At 54.9% G+C, this 18,734-nt stretch overlaps 4 protein-coding genes across 4 annotated transcripts; 3 read left to right on the plus strand and 1 right to left on the minus strand.

Moving 5' to 3' along the window:
* Nucleotides 1-762: 762 nt before the first annotated feature.
* On the minus strand, nt 763-2,424 carry CkaCkLH20_04789 (uncharacterized protein; the record flags this gene model as incomplete). The annotated part of the gene is made up of 2 exons (XM_038887508.1): nt 763-2,171; nt 2,241-2,424. 2 exons carry the CDS (start codon nt 2,422-2,424, stop codon nt 763-765), a joined length of 1,593 nt encoding a protein of 530 aa, XP_038747115.1.
* Nucleotides 2,425-3,537: 1,113 nt separating this feature from the next.
* CkaCkLH20_04790 (uncharacterized protein) lies at nt 3,538-4,386 on the plus strand (the record flags this gene model as incomplete). The annotated part of the gene is made up of 1 exon (XM_038887509.1): nt 3,538-4,386. The coding sequence occupies one exon, from the start codon at nt 3,538-3,540 to the stop codon at nt 4,384-4,386; it is 849 nt and encodes a 282-aa protein (XP_038747116.1).
* A 4,045-nt stretch (nt 4,387-8,431) lies between these two features.
* Nucleotides 8,432-10,291, plus strand: CkaCkLH20_04791 (protein kinase domain-containing protein; the record flags this gene model as incomplete). Its single annotated transcript, XM_038887510.1, has 1 exon — nt 8,432-10,291. One exon carries the CDS (start codon nt 8,432-8,434, stop codon nt 10,289-10,291), a length of 1,860 nt encoding a protein of 619 aa, XP_038747117.1.
* A 4,881-nt stretch (nt 10,292-15,172) lies between these two features.
* CkaCkLH20_04792 (glycolipid anchored surface protein) lies at nt 15,173-16,661 on the plus strand (the record flags this gene model as incomplete). Its single annotated transcript, XM_038887511.1, has 4 exons — nt 15,173-15,290; nt 15,352-15,375; nt 15,439-15,626; nt 15,678-16,661. 4 exons carry the CDS (start codon nt 15,173-15,175, stop codon nt 16,659-16,661), a joined length of 1,314 nt encoding a protein of 437 aa, XP_038747118.1.
* Between the last annotated feature and the right edge of the window lie 2,073 nt (nt 16,662-18,734).

The following is an 18,734-nucleotide window of genomic DNA, read 5'->3' on the forward strand; positions in this document are numbered from 1 at the left end:
CCGTCAGGTCAATCGCTGGCCAAACGCGTTCAGATGGATTGAAGAGAAGAGACGGTGTGAGGAAATGATCGGGCGGATTGGGCGACGATACCTGATACAGACCGTTCTTCTCTACTGCGTGGTGAAATGAAAACTTCCGCTGACAGGCCGACGATCGTGGATCCCTCACAATCCCATCAACAATCGAAACATCCACCCGACACCTTGTCAACGGCCTCGGTGGTTCTTTTCTGGCCCTCCCGCCGAGGCCCAACACAGCCCAATGCCGCTTCTTGCCGCGATCCGCGCCCGAGCCCCCGGGATTGGAACATGAACGCTCGTCTAAATCCGCTCCCGGTCCAGCGTGCGTCCCTGGCAAAAATTCCGAGTGGATGGGTGGGTCCTGTTTTCGACGTCCAGATTTTCGAGAAGCATCTCGAATGGCGGCGGCGCCCTCCGTCGCTTTGCCGCGGAAAGCTCGAAGATTTTGCAGTCTGATTCACGGGAAGGGTCCAGTCAATTCGATCCGTCTTGAGAACAGTCCTCTACGGTTATGTTTCCATTGTAACCATTCCCCACTGCCTCTGATATTGCCCTACTTATCCGTCGTCACTCTTCAAGTATTCGACCAGGAACAGACGTGGAGTCGTGTACAATAATGTTGTAGATTGCATGTTGTATCGCTAAACTAGTCTAAAAATGTGAAGAAGAACAAGGGGAACCCTTAAAAACGCCAAGGATCTGCCCCCCGATGCAGATTCCCGTCAGATCGAGCAGGGCCGGCTATCGCCGGACACCCCATCCGTCCTCGAGCAGATTCGTCGCCTCCTCCAAGCTCAGTCCCGACGTCTCGGGATAGATCCGCCAGATCAGGCCGTAGCCCACCATGCAAACCAGCGCGTAGAGCACAAACGTCCACGACGGGCTCAGGGCGTCCATGAGCGGCAGGAACGTCAGTCCGACGATGAAGTTGGCGCCCCAGTTGGTCGCCGTCGACACGCCGCTGCCGATGGACCGCACCGCCAGCGGGAACAGCTCGCTCTGCATCCAGGGCACGTTACCGAGGCCGAGCGCGTACGACGCCACGTACACCATGATGCTGATGAGAATCAGCACCGCCGCCCCGCGTTCCCCGCCCGCGCCCGGCCCCGTGCTGCCGGGGTCCGTCGCCGCCACCGTCTCGGTGCGGACGTCGGTGAAGGAGAAGCCGTAAGCCGACAGCATCAGACCCGCCATCATGAACGGGAGGGAGTAGAGCAGGATCCTGCGCCTGCCGATGCGGTCGATCAGGCACAACGCCGCGACCGTGAACAGGAAGTTCGTGACGGCGACGCTGAGGGACGTGAGTGTCGGCGTTCCGAAGCCCACCATGGTGAAAATGGTCGCCGAGAAGTACATGAGCGAGTTGAAACCGCACAGCTGCTGGAGGCCCTGAAGGAGGCACGTGATAACCAGCGCGCGCTTGTTTCGCGGGACTGAGAACAGCTCTTGCCAGCCACCCCACCATTCCAGGCGAGGTGTCCCCTCCCGTCTCATGACTTCTCGTTCCTGTCTGATCTCAATCTCGATCTCCTTGACCACGGCCTCGGCACCTCGCATGGCACCAACGGTTGAGCCAAGGACTTTCTCAACAACCTTCTTCGCCATCAAAGACCTGCCCACCATCACCAGCCAGCGCGGCGACTCGGGCATGAACACCAGAATGGCGCATTGCAGACCCGCAGGAAGGGCACCCAGGCCGACCATCCATCGCCACCCGGTCGATCTATCGCCGTAGACCGCAAAAGCCCAGCCGACGATGTACGCGACAACTTGACCCAGCGTGATGAACAAGACGTTCATCGTCACAAGCCGACCACGGTGGCTGGCAGGGGCCAGTTCCGCAATGTACAGAGGCACCACGAAACTCGCGGCGCCGACCGCCGCGCCCACGATCGCTCGGCCCAACACCATGGACGTGACCGTGCCGCTCCATGCCTGCAGCAAGGCGCCGACGATGAACAGGATGTCGGCCACGAGAATCACGCGCTTGCGGCCCAGCGCATCGGCGACGATGGAGGAAAAGGGGGAGACGAGCAGGGCGAACAGCGCGGTGCTGGATGTGATGATGGATTTGTCGAAAGAAGTGAGGACTCGGTTCGAGAGGGAGTCATCGATGGAAACAAGCGTGGCCGATATTACGCCGGTATCGTCTGCGGTTCGACTTGGTCAGTATTGATGTTGTCTCGTCTTTCGGAGCGCCTCGCACGGGCCAAACATACATCCAAACAACAAGCCGCTGATGCCGGCAGCAAACGTAAGGAGCCAAACAAAGAGACTCGGCCTCGATTGAGTGTGCTTGAAAGAATCGGGAAGCACATCGGCTTCTTCATCCTCGACATAATCCAGCTCGTCGTCCCGGTCCGGGCGACCGTCCATGAGCGGAGCTTCCATCGAGTCGGGCATTTTGACGTAGGAGCAGCCACGAGACTAATCTGGCTGTGCGGTGAAGAAGACGAGAAACACAAAAAAGTCGACCTGTCGCGCGTTCGAGAGAATGGAAGGAATTTCGGGCCCTTCAAAAGGCCATGCTGCGGGGAGTTTCTCGGCACCGTCGGTCGTTCGGTCGTTCAGTCGTTTAGTCGTCGTCGAAGGAAAGCAGCTGCAGTTTGATACCAAGCAACGGGATGCTGGCCACGTTACGTATTTAGAGTTGAAATGTCGTAGCCTCAACTCCCCTAACAATTGGAAGCCGGGAAGCTTGGGGCCCTGCACTGCGGGGCACTGGTCACCGGGCCCATGCATTCAGCCTGTTTGCGGGGTACCTTGACCGACCGCGAGCTTCCCCGCGAGGTCCAGGTATCCCCGTATCTGATTTGCAGCACGGAAGGCCCGCGAGGTTCGCCCGAACCAGTCAGCTTCAACTCCCCGTGAATCCGAAACTCGGCAGCTGTTCACCGCCATCCACCGCAGGGCACTGGGCTCATTTCAGCACTAGAATTAGGAGCCGCCGAGACGTAATTGACGTCCTCAGCTTGATTACTCAGGAAGCCGAGATTCGTCATCCTTTTAACATCTTCGAGCTTAGCTAATGAGGCTCAACAACGCATCCTTTGTCGGTTTCAATGTGTTCGTTCAAAGAAGTTGGGTTCCTGGAGCTGAACACTCATGACTCAGGCCTAAAGTACAGTAACCGTTAGCACGGGGCGCGCCATTCTTACTCATAATGCATACATCTTGTCTCGAACCGTACGAATAGCCGCGCTCTTTGGCATGGGAACATGCAAAGAGCCGCCAAGCTGGACCATTTTGGTTCCTTACCTGCAGGTAGATGTTGAGCTGTGTGTAAGTGTATCAGCTAAGGTCAAGAATAAGCCACTCGCTTAAGTATGATATCATCTGAGACATACAGTCAGCTGTAATACCAATGGATACCAGCAGGCGCGTCTTGAATACATATATCTCAACAGTGGGCAATGTCAAAAGCAACTCGGCAATACTGAAGATCGTCAACAGCAACTCCAGTAATACAGCCAACCTAGCTGCGAAGATCATATTACAACCTCGAGCAGTAACAGCATGACAGCAAGCTCTACCAGCGCCACCAGCTCTTCGAGCATGGTTCTCTACGACGTCGCTTTCGCGCAGCCCTACGAGAAGAACACATGTGCTCCGAACCCATGGAAGGCTCGATATGCCCTCAACTTCAAGGGAGTTGCCTACTCAACGCAATGGGTCCAAACACCCGAGATCGAGAAAGTGCGCAGCGGCCTGGGTGTGCCGCCTTGTCGCAAATTCGCAGACGGCTCGGACTTCTATACCCTTCCTATCTTGACGGACTCCAACACCAACTCAGCGATCGGCGACTCATTCGACATCGCCAACTACCTGGAGAAAAACTTCCCCAACGCCGGGGCTGGAGACCTCTTCCCTTCGCTGCAGCTCGACTACGTGCCTCCCGGAGGTGAATCCCTCGTGCCGCTGTCAGAGCGCAATGACGACGTCCACGCCGATTACGCCCGGTTCAACAACAATGTCGACATGGCATTCTCCTTGCACGCCCAGTTGATGGCACACGGGATGAGCTGGGATCCGGCGTGGGAAGACGCGATCAAGGCGGAGTTCTTGCGGCGAGCTGGGCTGAAGTCCTGGGACGATCTGGGACTCTACGGTGAGGCGCGCGAGAAGACGAAGGCCTCGCTTCGGGACGCTCTTCGCGACCTGGCTGCCATGTTCCACCGAGATACGGCGGGACCGTTTTTGCTAGGAAGCCAGCCTTCGTACGGGGACATCATTGTCGGTGGGTGGTTGCGCATGCTGAGCAAGACGTTGCCGGATAGCGAGTGGGAGGAGTTCCAGGCATGGCATGACGGGGCTTTTGGAAGACTGCATGCCGCGTTGCAACAGCGCTTTGGTGATGTGAAGTAGGCTATCAATCTCCGAAGTCAATGTTTTCCGTCAGAGGCGTTTCGTCGACAAAAGCAGATGCCAATCGGTCATGGCTCCTGAGGTACGTCTGATGAGAGTATTCATCAAGACGATGTAGATGTAGTATGCAACTCTGATGTTGAACAAGCATTCTTTATCAGAAGTATGAGCTAAGAGGAGAATTGAAAGTTTTGGCGGAAATAGCAGCCGCTTGAGCAGCAATATGAGGGTGCAACAAAGCCGCCGGCGACATCCAGCGGGCGCTTATCCTGGTGACATCTGCCCGTCAAAGGCATCGTCGAGCGCTTGCCTCTTTTCGTAGACCGAAGCCCCCCATGGCTGATCAGCCCCAAGGGCCAATTAGCGGTGAGATTGGTGACACGACGAGATTGAAACTTCAGAAACGTCTGTGTAACTCGTGTCGACGTGACGTTAGCGTGACTGTGCTGATCAGCTGTGGGCTGTGGCTCCTCAACGTCGTGCTGAGGACTCACAGCATGATTAACGGCTTGGACGGCATCTGGTGACACTGGTTGAGTCGAGCGCCCGTTTTGCGAATTCCAAGACCCAGACCCGGCCAATGAGACGAACATGCTGGTCAACACTCTTCTGCGGTCTTCGATGCATTCCGCCAAGGCGAATGGACAAGCCTTGGCTCAGAAATATTGTTGCACTTGGCTTTTTGGCAATCAAGGTAGGTTGAATTTCTTTTCATCCCGACGTTTGCCAACGGCCAGAGCTTGCTCTGCCAAGACATCAGTTTGACTTGCCGAAGCTGGTAACTGCTGTGTTCGAAGAAGGTTGAGGTTCCGATACAGTCAGCAGATCGCCCTATACATAATAGGTTTGTAATGCAGAAAAAAGTAGGATGCAGGATGTATTAGACTCCTGGGCTACATGCTCTCGTTGCGAGTTGTAACTCTGTCAGATGTCAGAGAGGGACAAGACAGGGAAGGGAGATGTTTGCGGGCCAGGAAGTGCGGGCGAGACATTTTCCCGCCCTGAACGTGCGGAAATGGACTTCGCGACGCCAGGATGACTGTCTTCTGTGTAGTCCACCGTCTAAGCCTCCATCTAGACTTGTCGGGCGAGGACTAACCATAGATTATTGTAGACTTAGACACCGCAGGTATGGACTGATATGGGGGATCGTCACCAGGGTAAGGACTGTAATTCTCAGAAAATACCAGAAGAAATGCGTCTCAGATCGATCCCGATACCATCAGATGAGTCCTCGATTGATGTCATTCTAGACTGATCAGGAAGTTGAGATAAGTTAGCAATGACAGGGTACTGTACGGTGAGAGACGGAGAAAGTAGACGGGTCTGAACGGAAGAGAGACAATTATTATGATGCTGCATATTCAGTCGTTGTGATTGAGGAAGCAATCGGTGGAAGGTACCTGTACTTAAGGCAGCCGGAGCGGGTTGGTACTTGCGGAGCAGGTTCGACCCCGGGCACCCATGACAGTCCAGACTCCAGACCTCCTTCCTTCCCTTTCGCTCTGCTAAGCCTGGCCTTGCCTATGCCTTTACAACTGCATTCCTTACGTGATGAATCCTGCATCATGATCCTTCAAACTCCATCTCCGATCTGGGTCAACCTCTCTGTGCCTTTCAAGACGAATCAAGACAACCATAATCTGGTTGTCTATCGAGCGGGCGAGTTGCAGAGAAATCAGCCCATCGCCCACTCCGACCGCAGCATTTTGCCCGCCAGGCCGCAGTATCAGCCGGTCACTTTGCATGTCATCCAACGGCATATTGCTACGCGACGGGCCGTTCAACAGCTAATATTGTGACGATAGTCCAGCCTTGGTCGTTGTGGCTCGATTCAGGGTTCAGCCAAGCGTCAAGAGGAGAGCTCCGACAGCATGAGCATTCCGAAAATGGCAAACCCGAATACATGATTGGAGCCATCATTAAGTCGCCGGTTGTTCGGTCTCTTCTGCGGAGGTCACCAGAGAGCAGGTCATTCTACGACGCCAGCGAGCCTAAATTTACCGGGGCACGAGCTTGCGACGTTGGGTGTCATTTGGGAATTTAGGAATCCTGGCGACGACCAGCCTGCCGGTTCCCACCGCCGCCCTCCCGGCGGCCAGACTTCTCGAACGCCCGCTCGTCTGCGCCGTGCGCCCCTCCGATTTGCCTGTTGGCTGATGGAAGCATGTTCGCGGAGCCAACAATCGCTTTCCCCCGCCGAGACACATCATTTTTGGGATGCTGCTCATCTCGCACAGCTCCTTCCTGTCGCTCCTCATTCCACGGCGCCTCCGGAGCTCGACAAAAGGACTTTTGTTCAAGATTTTGCAACAGTGAGGAGTCCGAGGATACCACCAGAGAGAGATACCGAGTGGGGGTATCTTCGACATGCCGTCCCCTTGCCAGCCGCACCACGCTTACGCTTTGGGGATACCCCACCAACACCTACCTACCTACACTACGCCGTAGTTGGATATGACGTTGGTCTGCCCCTGATGGAGGGGTCCTTTGGGGTCTTCGGCTCAGCGTACCAGAGCCAGAGAAGGGATGGCTGCGCGGGAAGAAGGGGAGAAGGAGAGAAGGGCGTCATCGGTGTCGCGTGCGATGGACCTCCCTCACAACACCTTCGTTTGCCAAGCCTGCCTCTTTACTGCGTTCCCCCATGCGCCGAACGAGGAATTTGCTCGAATGAGGGGTTGCTCGCCTGGCAGCCCTGGCCTGCACTAGGTACTCTCAGGTGGTGTTGGACAGTGCATGCGGTGTGCCATCCAGCGAAGATATGGCGGGCTGCTACTGCCAAAGTTGAGTGGCATCCTTAGCAGTGACACCAAGGAGTTACTGACAGCCACTCATCAGGCTTCAAGGGCTCTTATCTCGAGCTTTATCGAGCCAATGAAGACTACAATTCATGCAAGCTACTGAGTAGAGTTCTCTACCTACCAAAGCCTTGAAGAGCGATAAGCAACGCCATCAACTGTCGGACTTTGGAGCCATCTTACAAGACGATCAAGCGGCCCTACCTCAACTTCAGAGAACATTGCAGCCTTGTCATCTCGCACGAGGTCTACTATGAACTACTCTACTCACTCGACAACAACGTGTCGGTTGGCCTGGATTGCTCAATGACCGACGAGGAGACTGCGAGGCATGGGGAAGCCTGAGAGGGCCAAGGGGAAGGGAGACTCCTCCAGAATCGAAGACTTTTTGGCGATCATGTACACGGTACAGAGTACTGGTACAACCTTCCCCGAAGAGGCACGCGAGAGTGAGACTGAAGGCTCCTGCACCCGAGCTTGCGCCCGCAGGCCAGGGCCTTCTCGCTACGTTGGTCCATGTCGGGGTAGCGCTCTTTGCCTCTGCTACCATTGCTGACCTTGTCCCCGCTGTGCCGCCCGCTGCGTGCTCAAAGGCAAAAGCCAAAAAAGCGCCCCATGCTGCCGTGGACTGCTGATGTGGGCAACTGCAGACGGGTGCCGTGTTGGTGCTGGTGCTGGTGTTGGTGGTGCTAGGTATTGTTGGCGAGGTACCTCGACTACCTTACGCAGAAGCAAGTACACATGAAGCGCATTAGGTAAGGCAAGAGGTAAGGGTAAGCTGCTTTCCCAAGCCTTTAACTGAGGGGCCCGAACGAGGAAGGGGACGAACGGACTCGACATGGAACCTGTCCTGACAAACCGACCCGGCGCACCTCAGACCCCATGAAAATAATTCCGTTCCCCGTACCGAACTGATCTGCTTCATCTCAAACGTAGACCTCACACATCTCCAAAATTTCGTTGATTTTCCCCTGCGAAGCTCATCCCAGAGCCTAACCTCCACGTCCCGCCAACAGCTTCTCCGTGTGAAGCTGAACCGGGTTCGAGAGAGCCTCGCGGTTATGCAGTCCGTGTCGTCAGCGTCCTAGGCGGCCGGCACGTCACAGCAACTCCAGGGTCCACGAAAGGCGAAGCAACGCAAACCGAAAGCGACGGTACATCGACACAACCAGGCACGGCCAGCCCGCCGTCCGACAAGGCTGAACTGAACGCCCATTTACGACATCACCAACCGTTTGTTCTCCACCATGGGTCAATGGTGGGATACCGCGAGAATCGACGCTACTGTCACCCGACAGTTCGTCTGCCAGCATCTCATTCGCGAGGAAATCGAGCGTCTGGACCGCCCACTGGCCTTTGGTGGTGGGTTGACTGACGGCACCTACTGGGACTGGATCAACACCAAAGCCAAGCGCGTCTTCCTAATTCTTGTCGACCTCAAGATTCCGGACCAAATCTTCGGCATCATCGACGACTCGTGGGATGATCGCGACCTGCCCGTCTCCCCCGAACATATCGGCCGCCTTAAATTGACCGCCACCAGGGACGACAAAGTAGAGCGCAAGTTCTTCGTCCGCCAGTTCAACTACCTGCTGAAGCCTTTTCAACGCGGAGATCACACCGTGTTTAATGAGTACGAGATCGTGCCCCTGGAGGTCATCGAGCGTCGTACGGCAGGCAACAATGCCGTCGATAAAGTCGTCTTGCCAAACTGCCCCGGCTTGATCTTCTACCGCCGGCGCATTCCCATCGGCAATGGGCCAAGTCAGCTCTCCAAGAACGAATTCGCCGAGATAATTAGCAACATCAGAGGGGTTCAAAATGACCACTTGGTCTCCTACTACGCATCCTACACTCAGCTCGGAGCAGCATATGCTCTTTTCACACCCGCTACCGACTCCAACTTGAAGTCTTTTCTCGCCAACACCCCATCAGCCTTCAAGAATCTCCCCAAGAGAGATCGCAGGCGAATGGTCATGAACTGGATCCTTTGCCTCGCGGACACGATTGCTTACCTGCACAGTCGAAGGCTTTCCCATGGAAATATCAAGCCTTCAACGATTCTCTTCACCAGCCAACTCCACATCTTCTACTCTGATTTTACTAGGCTAAACCCCGAGGTCTTAGCCGGGTACTCGGACAAGAACTCCTTCGATCGGGAGTCGTATGACTATGCGGCGCCAGAGCAGTGGTTTCGTCCAACAGGCGGTCCGACCAGTCCCATGGGGCGCATGGCAACATTGGCCATGTCGACGTCTCCAGAGACGCATACCAATTTCTCGATTCCCAGAAGCGATAACCCAAGCAGCCCAAACGCGATGTTGAGTACACCAAACCCTCAGCTAAGCCCGCAGGCTGCCGATATTTTCTCGCTCGGTTGCGTTATACTGGATTTGATGAGCTTCCTCGTGAAGAAGACGACAAAGAGCTTCGCAGCTCACCGCGCGGCAAAGCACAAGACTCCAGGTCGCGGAGGCGCGGTACTGGACTCCTCATTCCACAAAAACCTCGGCCAAGTTGAATCTTGGATGTCTACTTTGGCCAAGGAGGCAACGAAGAAGACGTCCGAGTCCGATGGTGGGGCCGTATTCAAAGGCATCGTGCCATTGATGCATGTCGTAGCTCGCATGTTGTCCGCAAACCCGAACGACCGTCCTCCCGCCTTCGAGGTTCAGACGCAGATTTACCAAACCCTCACGAAATACTGCGGCATCACCGAGCCGCACTGCGTACACCAGTATGGCGGCTGGGATTTTGGCATGTCGCACTTGCGAATCCAGGCCGTCAGCCCTAACGCCGAACTGATGCCGCAACCGATCCGACAAAACTCGATGTCGCAGACCACCCGGCGGGACAGTGGAAGCTTCAGCGGAAGTGTGAGCCCGAGAGTTCTTGCTCATTCGAGAACAAACAGTAGCGGTGCGATGTCGAACAACAGCGGGGCCAGTAGTATGGCCAGCAGCGACCAGGACCGGGAGGACCGGGAACTCGGGGCTGGATTCACGGCTCTTCGCAACATTCGGGTGGCCCCGGTCAGGTCTCCAGGGCCGTGGGACTCCGGCCCCGCTGTTCAGGGAGGACGCGGCGATCAAGCTCCGGTGTACTGACGACGTACCGCGTTGGAGTGTGAAGGAGAGAACATGTTGGAGACTAGCGAAGGCAGAGGCTCACGCCGGGTCGTCGACGAAGTGGGATATTTTTCTTTGTCTCTTTTTCCATTGGATTGGCGCAGTTTTCGACATCGATACCATACCAGGTCATCTGGGTCTTGCATCAGAATCTCATGTAGATAAAAACAAAAACGGAGGAAGGCGTCCGTTTACGGGAAACTCGGATATCATTAGGGACGTTTTGCTCAGCGATACCACTGCCGCGATTTATTGACGCAGGCATGTCTGTACCGATTTAGCGGAGCGAAAGGGAGGCCGTTTCCCGGGAGACTCTGTGTCGTTCGATTTGTAGCGAATTTAAAGGTCAAACATGTTTTGCTTTTCTTCCCTCTTGCGGGAAAATGGCCGTGAGAATAAGCAACGAAAAGCTGTGAGACGCCGGTACTGAAATTTTCGGACGCTATGGCTGAAGCTGCGTGTGGGAAAATATGCCTCAGCAAGAAAAAAGCGTCATATCACAACGGAGGAGGAGGAGAGCGTCAGTCCTTTTTGTACAAGGAGCACTCCCGTCTCTACGGCGCGATTACAAGGAGGGCGAATCCGATGGCCTCTGGCCGGGTGGCCTCCGGGGGAATCGCTGGGCGCGGGTATGGCATTATCTGTACTACCTGTTACGCGATGCTATTTCCTGTCGAATGGGTAGTTTATATGACAAACGGAAATCCAAAGAGGCTCAACGGGGGGCGATGGGATGGGGGAGGAGGAGGGGGGCGGCGGCCGGAGGCTTTTGCCGGAGGGGGGTGGACCGCCGCTGCGGTGCTTGTTTGTCTTGTTTAGTGCTTTTGCATTTGCATGCTGGAGCGGGATATCGAGGAGCATGAGCTATTGTTCACATGTGAGCAGCATCAGAAAATCTCTCACGTCGTCGTATAAGTGAACATGGTGATCTGCGAGTGAACAGTGTAATCTGGACGAATCCTCGAGCAGCAGTTAGAGGTCAACTTGTCAGCGCTGGAACAGGGGCCTCTGGAATCCCGCATCCAAAGTTTGGGAGGCCTGTTCAGTCTTTTTTGGCACGCTTGTCTGTGTGTTCTGTCGCAAAGGGCTTGCACAGAACAGGCTGCTCGTCTCGCCCTGCCGTCAGGTTTAGCTGCAGGGGCGAAAGATTCTTGGAGCTCTTCGACTAAACTTGCAGATTTGCGTCTTCTTCTTGGTCGCCCGTCGCTTTCGCGTGATACCTTGCGGGGAGCTGGAGTGTGGAGAGATCTCCCGCTGGAGAGTGCCGAAAAGAGCATTTGCGCGAGCGTCTCGGCGAGAGGAGGAGAGCACTCACACACACTCATCTGGCTCACCTTGAACGTTGACAAAGCCGGCAGCTTCGGGTCGAGGACGGTGCCGTCGATGCCTCCGCACGTCGTTACCGGACTCGTCGGTGTAGAGCTTCCCCGATGCTGGAAGCTCTTTTGAGGGGAGCCAAGGCCATGCGTTGCGAATGCCGGGGCGATTGTCGAGCACTTGGGAGGTTCTCTAGTCTCTTTCTGGATGGATGTGAGGAAGTGGTGTTGGTGCCGCGTGTCGTCAAGAAATCGTAACCATCGTCCAACGCACGCCGAGAACGATCGGCTTGTCTGCTTGGCAACCCTTATCCGTAGACCCTTTCTATTCCCCGTTGGTTCCTTCGTGTCGGTGCATCCTGTCGACTTCAACCCCGCCTGCATGTCTGAGTCGTTGAGTGTCGCTCTGGGCGACGCGGGGTCGTCAATTCAGACGAGTTGAGTCGGGATGGTGTCGTCGAGGGGCCTCCCTTCATGTTTCAGTCTATGCAAGACGCCGTCCAACGAGGACGCGTTTGCGTTTTGCATTTCCGCTTTCGTCTGTGATGGGACGATGTTGTGATATCGGGATTGAAGACTCGGGTTCCGGCCGGAAGTCACACAAAGGGTTCTGGGTGTTGGGTCAAAGATGCAAATCTGTGTAACCATTGCGGGTTCATTTTCCGCCCGAATTGATAGTTAGAAGCAACATTTGACTTTGCTTCATTTCATGTCGTTTGATGGTTGCCTGGGCGGACTCGAGACATCGTATGGCTGTATGCGGCGCAGATGCTGCGCGGCGTGTCACTGATGCAGAGGACGGTCCATTGCATGGAGTCAAGAGGCCTCTTCGTCCGGGTCGCCACCTTTTTCCAACCAACTTTGAATGTAACCGGCGATAGCAGCCAGTGTGGAGATAAGGAGGCTCCCAGAACTCAGAAGCAAGCCAGCAATGGGGATGCTGCAACAACGGAGCCCCCCGGTGCGTTCAAGTGCCTCACAAAGTCGCAGCAGCAGGGAACCTCAGCAATTGCCTGGGTCCACTGATGACGTTGAGCTCTGAAGGGCCCTCCGCCTGTCATTGCGCTCTCCCCGCCTGAACCCTTCTGACCCTTATTATTAATGGAGCTGATGTGCTTCTCAAACGAAACAGATGCCTGGGCTTCTTGGAGCTTTTTTTGCAGAGGCCGTTGCAACAGCGGCGGGCAAGGATCGAGAAGAGGATGGGCCAGGGATCAAAGCCTACCCTGGTCCGCGTCAAGAAATGCCTGACTGCAGAGCCAAGAGGGATTTCGAATGGAACGCTGCGCTGAGTGCGTTGCGTCATATTCATTGCGAAATAGGCACTATCAGAAGGCCGCCGCTATTTTTGCCGTATTGCCGCCGATGACATTGGGGGCCGCGACCTGTGCCTTGAATCAGAGATGACTGCAGGGAAAATAGCGAAGACAATCTCAAGCCGTGTCCTGGACGTCGTGTAAGCGTCGCCAATCTAAGCAATTAAGCCTGTAGACCGGGCTAGGCGAGCACGCGAGACGGAACAGAGCGAGGCTAGAGCAAATAGCCTGGAGGTTGGGTTGGTCGCGTTGCCGACAGTTTCAATCTAAGCGTAGACGGCATTTTCGCCGTTGAGTTCGTTGCTGTGGACAAGGGCAAGTCGTGAAACAGGCGTGTTGTCGAAGGCCGCTAACCCGACATGACTCTTGATAACGGGCGAGAGCAGCGGCATGAAAGAAGAAAGATATGGAATTTCCGAGTGGCAATCGAGAAATCGCGCTGTTGGCGTCTGTCGTCCGTCCTTGGATGCTTTTTGCCAGAACGCTAGAAGCCCTAGCTGACAACCCAAGACACATCAGCCAAAAAGCTCGGTCGTTTCCCGGGCCACCGACTCGTGGCGTAAAGCAGCTAGACGAGGCTGCTTGTAGCGGAAAAGGACGATGCGGGCCAATCTTTGGGTTAAGACCGCAATAGAGCAGTGCGGTTGGACACCTATCAATGGCGGCGTGGCTGCGGGTGGATGGCGCGCTGTCTCCGTCCGTGGCCGTGGGGGGGGACAGGAAGACAACAGCAAAATTTGACGACGATCGGGTCGATCCCTTTTCCTTCTGATCAGCGTATCCTCCCAGGTGAGGTTATCATTGAGGTTATTCGGTCAATTACCTTCCCCCGCTCTTAGGGCCCTCATGCGTGAATACTGGAGAACGGTACTCGATGGACGGAGGCCGGGATGAGTCGAAGGATTCTGGAGAGCCATCAGCCCTGGAGGAAAGATGTCATATCCGTCAAGCAGACCGAGAGACGCGTCGACGTCTTGCAGAGTCGCATGGCAGCAGAGGCTGGTTGCCTGCTTACTGGCGGCGGCCGTCTTGCATCAACCCACCCACGCAGCACGCTTGATGGCTGTCCAGTCAGATTCTGTGACTTCCATAGTTATCGGCCGGGCGAGGGCGACAATCAAGACACCCTTAGCTCGCCCCCCTGGCCCGCCGCCAATGGCACAACATGGCGCACCTCCATTGATCCAGACCCATGCAGCCGCCCTTGTTCTGTTCCGTTGCTTCAAGCTTGTTGAACTCCTGAGTCCTTGTTCGTTTTTGCCCTCCTGTAGCAACCCTGCTCGCCGGTCGTTTTCCACCCTGTCCGAGGCTTCGCTAGCACCAGAGCGAGCTCCAAGCTCCGTCTCCTGCCTTAGTGTGAGGCAGGCTGCTTTTTTTCTCTATCGTTCGTTTGGCACTCCACGTGTGTGGAGAGGTGGGATGCAAGTCCAAAAAGAGAAAGAGAAGGGCGATTGTGAGAATGGTTGACAGGGGAGCGGGAAAAACCAGGGCCATGTTGTTCGTTCGGAGTGTGTCCCGCGTCGAGCTGCACCGGCGAGCTTGAGGCAATAAAACAGCTTCTATCCCCCCCAGCAAGTGTCAGTCACGTCACTCGAACTGAAGCTGCTCACCCACGATACCCAACTTCTTCTTGCTTTGCTTCCGCCTCGCCGGTCGAACCTCGAGCGTGCTTGCTACGATTGCGTCGTTCTGCCTCACTGTCGTTTCCGTCGAGAAAGACCGTTGAACCTGTCCGTCATTGCGCAGTTGTGGCAGTGTTGGAAAAGCTGAGAGGTGCTGTGCAGCCTGCAACGGGAAGGAATACGTATTTTTGGATTTTGGGGTTCAGCTGAGAGCTTTGGAGAAACCGCGCCGCAACGAAGGAAGAAACTCGGAGGCGACTTTTGACTCGACGAGGAAGGAGTCACCCACACTGGACTCACACTCGACTCGACGGCAACAATTGTCTCAACATTCCTTCTAGTCTGCCTCGCTTCGAAGATCGCTGCCGCCTGCCCTTGCGGCGAGGTGTTGCCTCGGCCTAAATCACCTTTTTGACGACATCTGTTGGAAACGAACACAACTACATCCATCTTCACCACACATCATCATCGTCAACCCTGGGCCTGGAAGATTTTTTGGACCACAGCTTCTGAACATCACCAACCGCCGCATTCCCAGCCATCGCCCAATTGCTATCACTAATCAAAGCTTGTTACGAGCTTGGATCTGGCTTATTCCTTCGCACCATGCGAGTCATCAGCTTTTTCTCGGCATTGCTGCTTGGCACTGCCACTGCTTTGGCACCCATCGAAATCGTTGGTAACAAGTTCTTCGACGAGAAGGGCAGACAATGGTTTATGAAAGGTACGCGCCAATCGTTCGTCCCCATCGTTTCTAGAATGTTGCAAGCTGACGCAATTTGCAGGCATTGCCTACCAACTGAGGCCAGGTTAGCCCAGCTCACCTCTACACACACTTACGAAGCACGTCGTCTAACATGAAGCTTCTTCAGATGATCCGCTCGTTGACACCGACCAATGCACCCGCGACGCTGACCTCATGAAGACTTTGGGCACCAATGCAATTCGCATATACCATGTTGACCCCGAGGCCAACCACGATGGGTGCATGTCTGTCTTCGACAAGGCTGGCATTTACACCCTCATCGATCTCGACACTTTTGACTCGTACATCCTACCTGTCAGTCATCCCGCACCGTCTTGCTGCATTTCGCACTAACCGTCATGTCAGAATACTCCTTACTGGAACGAGAAGCAGTTCAATGCGTACGCCAAGGTCATGGACGTCTTCCACAAATACGACAACGTGCTTGGCTTTTTTGTTGGCAATGAGATTATCGCGCTTAACAACCAGTCTCAGGTCGCCCCTTACATCAAGGCCGCTACACGCGACATGAAGGCCTATCGCGACAAGAAGGGCTACCGCAAGATTCCCGTTGGCTACTCCGCCGCCGATATTGCCGAGCTGCGGCCTATGCTGCAGGACTACCTCACGTGCGGCGGCAAGCCCGAGAACAACATCGATTTTTTCGGTCTGAACTCGTACGAGTGGTGCGACCCCAACACTTACAACACGTCCGGTTACGCGAACCTGCAGGCAATGGCTGAGCAGTTCCCTGTCCCAATCTTCTTCACTGAGACGGGCTGCATCACCGGTGAAGGTCCACGCACGTGGGACGACCAGGACGCCATCTTCAGTCAGCCCATGGTTGACGACTGGAGCGGAGCCATGGTCTATGAATGGATCTACGAAGAGAACCGTTATGGCATTGTGTCGTACGGACCCGAGGTTTCCAAGACCATCACCACCGGCGACGTGTACGACGGCTTCACTCGCAAGGGCACTCCAATTCCCCGCTCTCCAGAGTTCCAAAACCTCCAGTCCAAATGGGCCGCCATCACACCCACCGGTGTCATGAAGTCCGACTACAATCCCAGCAGTGTTTCTACCCGCGAATGCCCCAAAGCCACAGGTGGCTGGCTTGTCGACGGAGATGTCGCCTTGCCAACTCTCGGGGAGACATTTAAGGGCTCCTACTCTTCGAGCCCAACGGCACAGCCTGGCGCCAGCACAGGTGCATCCGGCTCTGCGGCACCTACCCAGTCAGCCGAATCATCTGCCCCCGAAAGACCCTCGGGCTCCGGGACCAAGCAGATCGCTGGCATGGCCATCGGCCTCGTTGGCGTGATGATCTTCTTCACTGTGTGGATGTAAACCCACACTTGTTTATTTACTTCATTGTACATTTTGTGCATTCACTTTGACGACGGATGGAAATACGGCTTATACCCTTTGGCGAAGAACGGAGTCTTCGGGTTGAGGAATGGCATGGCATACGGCGTTGTTCTCCTAGCAGGCATACGGAAATATCCCTCGTCGAATTTGACGTTGTACGTCTATGAGCTTGAAAGTTGCTTCGGATGCTTTGCTGTTCAGCATCAATTGCAAGCAAAGGTCTAATGATGGATTAATCGATAATACCCCGGTAGAAACGGATATACCAAGGCGTTGGGTGAGGGAATTCTCCTTCGACAGCAATAGAGTCGGCTTCAAGCCCCTACTTATATTGCTTCTGCTCTTCTTGCCTCGGGACACTTTCGTGCACTCTGATGTTATTCGTTTGCGTGTTATTCCTTCTACCCAATGCAGTGCTTCTTGCCTGTTCCTCATCTTTACCATTGGCGAGGCCTTCCCTCCAAATATGTCTCGACGATGGGATGAAGAAGTGAGGACATCGCGAGCTACGAAAAAACAAAAACGAAAAAAAAACCTCGTATCATGCAACACCTTGAGGAATGACTTTCCACATGGACGCGATATAAGTGCAATACCCAGCACTCGACACGATGAGAGTTTATAGGCCCATAGATATGTGCAAGCCCTCCTAGCTAAGTTTTCAGCCCGCATGGTTGGACGATGGGATGTCCATCTCAGCTTCTGAAGTAAGGTAGATCTAACACATGCTCGTGTTAGGAACCAAGGGAGGCAGCAACTTCTCAAAGCAACAGCTTCATCAAGCAACCGCATCCGATAGCTCTTACTCTACTACAGTCGATCCCTTGATACAGGGCTCGCTCTTTCTCTAGTGAGCTCTTCTACCGCGGAGTGGCAACGTACCTTAGTCCAGTCGGTCGCCTCAGTTGGCTGACGTCTTCTCATCAAGCCATTTGTTCTACACCTCTCTCTTCTTCGAAACACCCACACTACCCAAACACAGATCCTCATTCTCATCAAAGCATCGCTCAACTTCATACCGTACTCTATCGAATAGCCTAATGACGGACTCGTCTCCTCGAACGATGGAAGAGCGCGAACGAGACCTCAAACGCCAGGCGTTCTGCTTGAGGATAAGCATAGCCCTCTATGTCATATCTGCTGCGCTTCACTTGATAAGTACTTGCCTCGTCATCACTCGGCAGCAACAGCAAACTCCAACTCCCCTGCCCTCGGCTCCCCAAGACACCTACCTACCAACGAGTCTCGCCAATGCTACCGAGGGGGAACTCTACGGCACACATCCCTCAAACACAGTCAACGGAATATCCGCCAACACAAGGGACGGACGCGGAGGCGAGAAAGATGCATTGGAGTATATCGAGGGTCTAGGCGAGACCGACGGACACATACCGGTCGAAACCGCTATCCGCGAGGCCGGGATGGATATCTCTGCGGTGGCATCGCGGAGGGAGGTGAATGGCTGGTTGGCGCTCTGGGGTGTGGTTCTCGTGCCGTGGCACATGTTTGCAAACTGATGAGAGGTTGTGTGCACGAAGAGGCGAGCGAGTATTGTAGGCCGGCAGAGACAAGTCGCCACGAGCGAATGCTATTCAAGCGGGCGGCCGAGAAAGCCAGAAGATTCGTAAGAAATTCATGCAAAAAGAACGAAAAAAGAATACATGCAACACCAGGCATTCGCCGGTCGTCACCGACCCGACTACTACTCTGGCCCTCACTGGTTTATCGATGGGAGAGCGGACGGGATCCCGAGTTCTCCAGTGGGTGTGGTCGCATGTGGTGGTTTGTTAGCGAGAAGCGGTTAAGTTGTCGAGGGTTGAGGCTTGGGGGTAGCAAGCAGCCAGTTTGACACCAGTTCCGCAACGAGTGTCGTCAATAGTTGACACTAGAAGGCAGCTGACTGGACATCTTGAACGAGAAGAGGTTGCCTAAGGTGAGCTGTAACCATTCAAGGGAGCTGATTGCCCAAGTGGGATAGCGTTACCACTCGTTTCCGATCATGTTTTGCCGTCGAGTGTCGTAAACGCTCGAGGAAACGCAGGAAAGGGGACT

This window comes from Colletotrichum karsti (genome assembly GCF_011947395.1).
Source record: "Colletotrichum karsti strain CkLH20 chromosome Unknown Scaffold13, whole genome shotgun sequence".
Classification (NCBI taxonomy): Eukaryota; Fungi; Ascomycota; class Sordariomycetes; order Glomerellales; family Glomerellaceae; genus Colletotrichum; species Colletotrichum karsti.